Genomic DNA, 9,163 nt, shown 5'->3' on the forward strand with positions numbered 1-9,163 from the left:
AGGTTCAGCGTAGCTACCTGCGTTGCGCCATATGCTTTCCGCATGTACGGCACTGCTCCTTGTGTTAAGTCGCCGTCGATCGCTGCAGCTATGGCCTCACATACCTCGTCGCCTGTCGTGAGCTCGTCTATGTTGAGTACCTCAACCGCGACTGTCTCCTGCATGGCCTTCACGGCTGCCTTGTCCCCAAGCGCTGCCTGGATGGCCCTCTGCAGCTCCTGGGTGGCGGGGTCTGAGGATTGTTGCATCCTTAGAAGCAGCTCGCCCGAGGCTGTCTTCCTGATGCCCTGAACCTTGTTTTTGAGGCTTTGGAGCGTTGGTGCTGCCTTCACCAGTTTGAGGATGTCGGCGTATGATGCCTCCTCGGTGCATTTGACCAGCACTGCGTCTGGTCGGCCTGGTTGCTTGCGTTTCGCACGCCTGCCTCTCACCTCACTCCACTTCTGTGTAGGGTTGGTGTCTTCCGCCTTGCCGCACTGCATCTTGGTTTCCTCTTGTCGAGTGGCGTCAGCTTGGTGTCCTTGCCTGGGCCTTCCGCGCGCGCTCTTCTCCTCAGTTCGGGGTTTTGCTTCGCTCTTGTGGGCTCCTGATGCCGTTTGCGTCGCCTTAGTCGCACTGGGCTTGGTCATCCTGGGTAGGGGGCCAGTTGGGCCTGCAGTGTGATCATGGCACTGGCATCCTCCTGGCGCTGCCCTTTTATCCTCTGGCGCCTGCAGATGGGATTTGACTTCCACTTGCAACTCCTTCATGCGTGCTACCATCTTCTTGATGGCCATGTTGATCGACCTCTGGCCCTTCTCGTTCATCTGGTAGAGTGGGTCGTCCAGGATTGCGCCAATCTCGTCTATGTCCTGTAAGCAGTTCCTGCTTCGCTTTGGGGGGGTTTTTCTCCCGCTACTCAATGGTGTAGGGGGGTCCCTCGGCCTCTTCAGAGTATCAGTGCCCTTGCCGCCGTCCTGCGTGGCCCCACTGGCAAAGCTGTGCAACGAGCTCTGCTTCATTGGCGGTGTTAAAGCTGCTTGTGGCGGTGTTCGGGCCACCTTTGAGGCTTTTTGGAAAGCCATTGCTCCTTGGCTTGTAGCGAATTTTGCTTCGTCGGCCAAGTGTGCCACCGGCGAAGCAGGATTCGGGGGAACATCTCTCAGGGCCTCCAGCGCCGTCCAAAGCACTCACGGTGGGCCCCAGCGCCCCTGCCCCCTTTTGATGACCTTGGAAGTGCAACGCGCAGCCCGGATCAGAAGCCAGTCGGGGTGAGACTCGATCCTCCCAGGTGAGCACGCGGTGTCAGCAATAGCTTGAGCTAATTTCGGGTATTTTTTTCCAGGTATCTTTCGCGATTTGTCTGTGTCTCGCAGAGCAGCTGTTTGGCGCGTCCGCACTCGAAAAATTCGCGGGTGTGTCAAGTGTGTGTGTGTGTGTGTGTGGTGTGAGTCAAGAAAGTAAAGTGGGGCCACGCTCGAAAGTATGCTGTCTCTTCTTTGTAATTCTCCCTAACTTAAAATTTGATTTGCAATCCCCTGTGAGTTCGTCAACTTGATGTTTTGTTGGCTGTAATGCGGTGTGTGGTCTTCAGTCCCCTCTACTACCCTTGCCGCCTGCTGAGGGCAGACGACTAGGAATGTAGCATGTACATGTGGGCGGGCAGTTTATAGGGGGCGTAATTGTTTTATGCGAAGACTAGCATTTTTGGCTCAATTTAGGCCGTAGTGATGGTGGTGTGGCGGCAACTGATGCTGATTTGAAAGTCGATTTGAAACCGATAATCAATTGTCAGCACCGTTGCCGCCGAAGATTTTTATCACAGATTGTAATATTTTTGTAGTGGGGTGTCGGAGAACCGGGGGGGGGGGAAGAAGGGGTTAAAGAAATGAGATCGAAAATTCAGAAAGTGCAGTGTTGCAACACGTAGTCAATTGAGGAATAGATAAAGAGAAAAAGGTAAACAATGCAGGTGCTTTGCGTGGAAAATAAGAGGAAATACACTAAAATAAAAAAGAGACAAGCACTTGCAGAAATAACAATACAGATAAGTAGTAGACTGGAGTGAAGACGACGGAAAAACAGGTAATAAAAGAGATACTACACTGGAACAAAGACGAGACAAAACAGGTAAAATTGATTTACGTTTACAATTTTACAATAAACATAACAATTTAAAATAATCTCTATATCTTTTTCTATAATTACAGGGAAGACAAGAAACAGCGGAGCATCGGCCGGCTTAGCAAAACACAATGCTTGTAAAGACATTGCGTTGCATACCGGCCGACCCCGTCGTCCCCCTGGTCGTCGAAATTGGCGTCGTCCGAAGTCGTCAGAAGTAGGTGCAATTAGCACCTCGTCGTCGTTGTGGCTGTGGCTGCCCACTTGGAGAACCAGTGGCACTGGTCCGGCCACCAGCTGGGAGCCAGGAGTAGACGGCACACATATTACTGTGGCGACACGGGTCCGGCCGCCAAAGTGAAATGGATGTGAGTGTGTGTGTGCGTCGGCAATTGTGGCCCTAATGTAGAGCGAGTGGCACTGGTCCGGCCACCAACTAAGGACGATGGCGGACACGACACACATAACTCGAACGGCACAGGTCCGGCCGCCCAAGTGTAATGGGTGTTTGTGTGTGTGTGTCTGTTTTTGGCTATTCTAGCAATCACCAACGCACTGCATTCGATTTGAATTTGTCAGGCCGTATGATTTTGCAAGTGTGTATGGCAGCATTTTTATTCGTTTATGTTTTATTTAATGGCTTTGATGGCGGCAGCGTCCGTTGTTCCTTTTTGTTGTGGCATGCGAGTGATATGCATACCTGCCCCGTATGATAAAGATTTTCGCCGTAATGTTTAGCCCGATAGTGTCCCGTGAGTGCTATCCGGCGATTGCCTAAGCGCTCTCGGCGATACGCGTCGGTACCCCCGACCCCCGTAGTAATTCTTAGTTCGACAGCGTCCCGTAAGTGCTATCCGGCGATTGCCTAGGCATTCTCGGCGATGGCTGTCGATATCCCCGACCCCCGTAGTAATTCTTAGTTCGGCGGCGTCCCGTAAGTGCTATCCGGCGATTGCCTAGGCATTCTCGGCGATACTTGTCGGTATTTCCGCATAGCAAAGTTCCCCTTTCCGCGTCGTAGTAATTCTTAGGCCGACAGGGTCCCGTAAGTACCGTCCGGCGATAGCCTAGGTACTCTCGGCGATACTTGTCGGTATTTCCGCATAGCAAAGTTCCCCTTTCCGCGTCGTAGTAATTCTTAGGCCGACAGGGTCCCGTAAGTACCGTCCGGCGATAGCCTAGGTACTCTCGGCGATACCTGTCGGTATTCCCGCATAGCAAAGTTCCCCTTTCTGCGTCGTAGTAATTCTTAGGCCGACAGGGTCCCGTGAGTACCGTCCGGCGATAGCCTAGGTACTCTCGGCGATACTTGCCGGTATTTCCGCATAGCAAAGTCCCCTTTCCGCGTCGTAGTAATTCTTAGGCCGACAGGGTCCCGTAAGTACCGTCCGGCGATAGCCTAGGTACTCTCGGCGATACTTGTCGGTATTCCCGCATAGCATAGTCCCCCTTTCCGCTTCGTAGTAACTCTCAGGCCGGCGGGGTCCCGTAAGTACTGTCCGGCGATAGCCTAGGTACTCTCGGCGACACCTGTCGGTATTATCGCATAGTAAAGACCTCCGTATTGATTCTGAGTTCGGTGGGGCCCTGTAGGCGCTATTCGGCGATAACCGGAATGTTCTCGGTGAAACCAACTGCCCCGTCCCACGCTACGATCGCCCCCGTCCGCGGGACTGCGGCCCCGTCCCCCATCGTCGGTCCGAAATACGGAGTCCCGGCAAATTATAAATATTGCTGTAATTTCGACCCTGGAGTAGACTGAGATATGTACCCCAGCCCAGGATCGCTTCCTTACAAAAGTTAAGGTAACACTAGACTTAACATTAACATGTGTTTTCTTTTACAATGGATTGCGTCTTTTCAGTCCGTTCCCGTCCTCGGAGCGGGCTTCATATAAGTGGCGGCGCAAGGCTGATCCTCATATCAGCATCAGCATAGGCCCTGTAGTTGGCTGGGTGCGTACCGCCGCAACTTTGGCATTTAGCTGGGTGCGGTGGACGAAACCACCGCACTTTACACAGACGAAGCCGCGTTGACAGAAGTTGTTAAACCGCCGCAACTTTGGCATTTAGCTGGGTGCGGTGGACGAAACCACCGCACTTTACACAGACGAAGCCGCGTTGACAGAAGTTGTTAAACCGCCGCAATTTTCGCATTTAGCTGGGTGCGGTGGACGAAACCACCGCACTTTACACAGGCGAAGCCGCGTTGACAGTATTTGTGTGTGGTTTAAGAAATCTTTGTGTTTTATGATTCTCTTTGTGGTTTGTGATTTGAATATATGTTTAGTGGCGCACAGAATTTTAATTTAAAGAGGAAATAAAGCTTGTCGGTAGTGGTTGGGAAGGGGAATGTGAATGTGTGTGGGGCGAGTTGGGAAAATGGCTGCTTGGCTTGGCGTCGGAATTTTAATGTGTTCCTTATTGGCGTTAATTAAGAATTTTTAACAGTTTAGTTGGGCGGCAAACAAGTTAAGGGGCTCGTTAGTCGCCCGACGTGTCATACCGCGTACAAAAGTGGCCGTGTGTCCATGGCTGGCCAGCATTTCGGTGATGTATTGAGTCTCAATACCCACGCTACAAGGAGTGGAAACAGCAGCCGTGAGAGAGAGCGATCCCAATACCCACGCTACACGAAGGAGAAGCAGCAGCCAGAACAAGAGCCACGAAGAGGGGAATAGTCGGATCTCTCCCACTCCGACCAGTGACGCCGATGTGATCAACAACTCTCCCCGGCCAGCCCGAAGCCAACGCCTACAAGGGAGACCGAGAGAGAGGCCGCCGTCGCGAAACTGAGAGAGAGTTTTTCATTTAAAACAATGGGGGGAGCAACACCGGAACCAGATCCCACAGGAACCACGACGAGCATCACTAGCATTAATACCGACGTCACACGAAGGGGAAATCGCAGCCAAGAGAGAGCCAGGGCTGGAGCGATCCCATACCTTTGTCACACGATGGGGAAATGGTAGCCGAGAGCGATCCCAATACCCACGCTACAAGGAGGGGAAACAGCAGCCGAGGAACTCCAGCGCCACCGCTCCTATACGCCATCTACTTATTTGTATATGTACTAAATTCAAATAATACATGCCATATTTTACATTTTACATGTAAGTGTTTTTGGCTGAACAATGGGAAGGTAACACTAGTCACATTAGTGGTAGGTATTCGGAATGTTTTTACGCAAGTATTTTGAGTAAAGAAAGTTAAGGTAACACTAGACTTAACATTAACATGTGTTTTCTTTTACAATGGATTGCGTCTTTTCAGTCCGTTCCCGTCCTCGGAGCGGGCTTCATATAAGTGGCGGCGCAAGGCTGATCCTCATATCAGCATCAGCATAGGCCCTGTAGTTGGATGGGTGCGTACCGCCGCAACTTTGGCATTTAGCTGGGCGCGGGGGACGAAACCACCGCACTTTACACAGACGAAGCCGCGTTGACAGAAGTTGTTAAACCGCCGCAACTTTGGCATTTAGCTGGGTGCGGTGGACGAAACCACCGCACTTTACACAGACGAAGCCGCGTTGACAGAAGTTGTTAAACCGCCGCAACTTTGGCATTTAGCTGGGTGCGGTGGACGAAACCACCGCACTTTACACAGACGAAGCCGCGTTGACAGTAGTTGTGTGTGGTTTAAGAAATCTAATTTATTCGCCCAACTATCGAGAAAGACTCGCGTGTGCCGTACGATACGATATCGTCTGTGGGCTATATATGTATGTATATTGATGTGTGCATATGTATGTACAATCCGAAGAGAGGATTACTCTTGTTTTGTTCTCTTTCCTAGATGATAATATCGTATCAGTGGTTCTGGAAGGGGGTGCTTAAACCTACGACGAAAGCTATAATCCAGTGGATGGGTCGGAATAGGTGTCCTGTTCCTCCGCTCAGACATAGACCTCTCCTGTCTTGGCCTCGGGACTGTGTTTGGCGAGGGTTGAGGTAGCACTCGTGGCCGTTGCCGTGGCGCCGCTCTGGGGCAGGGCGATCGTGCCACCGGATGAAGAGTTGTCCACTGTATCCACTGTGGGGGTTCCTGCCGAACGCACCGAGGAGCGCACTGTGGGGTCCTGCAGGTTGAAGCTCAGACTGAAGCTGTTGTTCCGCGAAATGTTGCCGTTGCCGCTGCCGTTCAGGGGCTTCACGGACAGGAGGGCCGTGGTGGTAATGCCGCCGCCGCCGCCCGCACCCGGCCCCACGGTCATGCCGTTGCTGGAGCCACTGTTGCTGTAGCCGTCCTGCTCCTGGGCCAGGTCCACGATGGACAGGGACGAGGGGAAGCGCTGAATGGAGAGCGAGACGGGGATCGTGGTGATGACGTCATTGGGCTCGTAGCCACTGGCCGTTGTCGTGATGGTCGGCAGCTGGGCGTTCGCCGCGATGGGAAGGATGCTCAGGGTCCCCGTGGGAATGGTGTACCCGCCGCCGCTGCTGTTGGCCATCGTGAAGGGAAACGACAGCGTGGTGATGTTCGTGGCAGCGGAGAGGGCTACGGAATCGAGAATCGAAGGGTGAGAGATTGTGGTTGGAGTATCTGAATCTGCATCTGCGGGAGTATCTGTGCCCGGTACTAACTGCTGTGAACTCGCTGTAAATGATGACCACTGCGGGCAGGGTCAATGCCTTGACGCAGCACATGAGGAACCCAAAGAAGAGCCACGCGATCTCCCCGCAGGTGGAGAAGCGGAAGAGCTGCGGGAAGCCGATCGGCTGTGTGGGCTCCAGTCCTGCGGCCACCGGCGCCTCATCCAGGGACTTGCCATCGGTTGTCGTCGTGCCAGAAGCCTCGTCCATCTATCGGTACGACGAAGGACGGAGGAATAGTGTTACTCGAGCCAAGACCCGCGATTTATTCACAGACACGGACAGAGACAGACGGCACGCAAAGGTTAATTTAATTACTGCCACACTCTCAGAGGCATGTATCTGTATCTGTGGCTGTGGCAAGGGTACAGCAGCTACTTTGTATCTTTTGCCATAGTTCTCTCTCATTGACCCGCGGGGTTAACGAGTAATAGAATCTACCGTTTATTATTGGACATTCCAACGCCAATTTGGAGCGATTCGATTCGATTCCCTTTCAGAGGCCCGTACAGAAATCTGTGTGGCGCCATTCGCCCCCTGCCCCCTCTCCTTGTCGTGGGATGGATGATCACCTTTTAATTGATTTTCAACACTTTGATCCTTCAGATACTGTATCTATGCACTGATTTCTGCAGAAGATCCGTTACTGCTCACTCGGACCGCCCAAGCGCGACTGCTGGAACACCGTCCGCGGAGCCACCCATTTATGTTGATTCCCCGATGTGGATGCTGGACAGAGTACTCGGGCTTGGGCATGAGTACTCGTGAGTGTATCGTATCAATCGCTCGCTTTGGGGTTCACAATTCTAATTGATCTCCGCTTTCCGCTCTTGGGGTAGGTTCCGCCGAAAGAGGCGCTTCAATTTACAATGAGAGCAAAAGAGACATTCTGTAGAGGGTTTTTCTTTTCTTTGCTTTTCTTTTCTTTATTCTTTTTCTTTCATTTGGAGGGTGGAAGGTGCAACAATCTAAAACGGAGGCAGACTCTTGAGCCTCCTGCTGGTGCGCAGCACGAATGGTACCGGCTGATTTGTACCGGCATTTCCTCCAGCGGGAACGACTTCGGGAGCAGCTACGGGAGCGACTGCGTGAGCGACTCCGACCGCCTCGCCTTCATCGTCCGAGCCCCCGAGCATTACGCTGTCCAAAGTAGTGCGGGACGCCCGCAGTGTCATCATGTGCCGGGTGCTGCGTTCGCCCAAGGTGTTGCGCACCTTCAGGCAGCTCTTCTGCGACAGGGTTCTTTTTTTTTCGCCCGTACCCAGGGCGAGGACGCGGCGCTGGCACTCGCCGAATGCCACGGCATGGCTGCTGGTGGGCCCGTCGTCCTCATTGCCGGGCCGTTCAAAAATCGTCTCGAGACCGGTGGGCCTCGACTTTGCGATGGTCTGCGATGGCGCCTGAGAACCGGTGGTCGGCGTCAGGCTGGGCTTCTTGGCCAGGCGGCTGGGACTAAGACTGGGCCTGGCGGCGCTCTGGCTCTTGCTCTTGCAGGCGCGCGGCGGCATTTGCCGCCGAACCATAGTCGCGGTTGCCACAGATCCTGTATCCCCCGGTATACTCCCGGCTGAAATGAGACGAAATGAGAAATGAGTTACGACTGTCCGATGGCCGCAGAACCGAGTACTTCCTTTACCTTTAGCTTTGCCTTCAAGTTTTTTCTTTGCAGGTATTTCTCGTATCTTTTTCCGGCTTTTCCGTCTCCTGGGTAAACCTTTCGACTTCTCAAACGAGCAACGAGCAACGAGCCTCTTTGGGTTGAGGGCTCTCAGTGCTCCACAGGGGAGGGGCTGAGAGGCTGGGGTGTGAGCCGCCAGCAACCAAGCGCGTTGCGTTATTAATATTTGTGGGCAGTATATGTCTTAATTTAATTTATGTACATTTTTCTGTTTGTTTTACAATTCAACTTTAAACGACACTCAAACACACACTAGTACATTTGATGGCACATTAATTTACAAACATATAATCTGCAGCAACGAAGCACTTGTAACCTCGACTAGGCCCGCAGCCAGCAGGGGGGGGGGGGGGGGGGGGGGGGGGGGGGGGGGGGGGGGGGGGGGGGGAAAGGGAAAAAGAAAAAGAGAGGGACAAAATATTCGGCACTTTGACGGAGGGACAAAACCTCAGACACGTCTCGACTCCACAACGTTCACGACACGACTTTCCATTTGCAAGTGTGTGTGTGTGTGTGTGTGGTGTGAGTCAAGAAAGTGAAGTGGGGCCACGCTCAAAAGTATGCTGTCTCTTCTTTGTAATTTTCCCTAACTTAAAATTTGATTTGCAATCCCCTGTGAGTTCGTCAACTTGATGTTTTGTTGGCTGTAATGCGGTATGTGGTCTTCAGTCCCCTCTACTACCCTTGCCGCCTGCTGAGGGCAGACGACTAGGAATGTAGCATGTACATGTGGGCGGGCAGTTTATAGGGGCGTAGTTGTTTTATGCGAAGACTAGCATTTTTGGATCAAT

At 52.7% G+C, this 9,163-nt stretch overlaps 2 protein-coding genes across 2 annotated transcripts; both read right to left on the bottom strand.

Moving 5' to 3' along the window:
• Nucleotides 1-5,775: 5,775 nt before the first annotated feature.
• Nucleotides 5,776-6,724, bottom strand: LOC117195161. Its single transcript, XM_033399802.1, has 2 exons — nt 6,686-6,724; nt 5,776-6,599 (listed from the first exon to the last, which is right to left on the bottom strand). The coding sequence occupies exon 2, from the start codon at nt 6,550-6,552 to the stop codon at nt 5,998-6,000; it is 555 nt and encodes a 184-aa protein (XP_033255693.1). The 5' UTR covers nt 6,553-6,599; nt 6,686-6,724; the 3' UTR covers nt 5,776-5,997.
• Nucleotides 6,725-7,662: 938 nt separating this feature from the next.
• On the bottom strand, nt 7,663-8,217 carry LOC117195126 (protein tantalus-like). The gene has a single exon (XM_033399777.1). The coding sequence runs from the start codon at nt 8,215-8,217 to the stop codon at nt 7,663-7,665; it is 555 nt and encodes a 184-aa protein (XP_033255668.1).
• Nucleotides 8,218-9,163: the final 946 nt, after the last annotated feature.

The sequence above is a fragment of the Drosophila miranda genome (assembly GCF_003369915.1).
Source record: "Drosophila miranda strain MSH22 chromosome Y unlocalized genomic scaffold, D.miranda_PacBio2.1 Contig_Y6_pilon, whole genome shotgun sequence".
NCBI lineage: Eukaryota > Metazoa > Arthropoda > Insecta > Diptera > Drosophilidae > Drosophila > Drosophila miranda.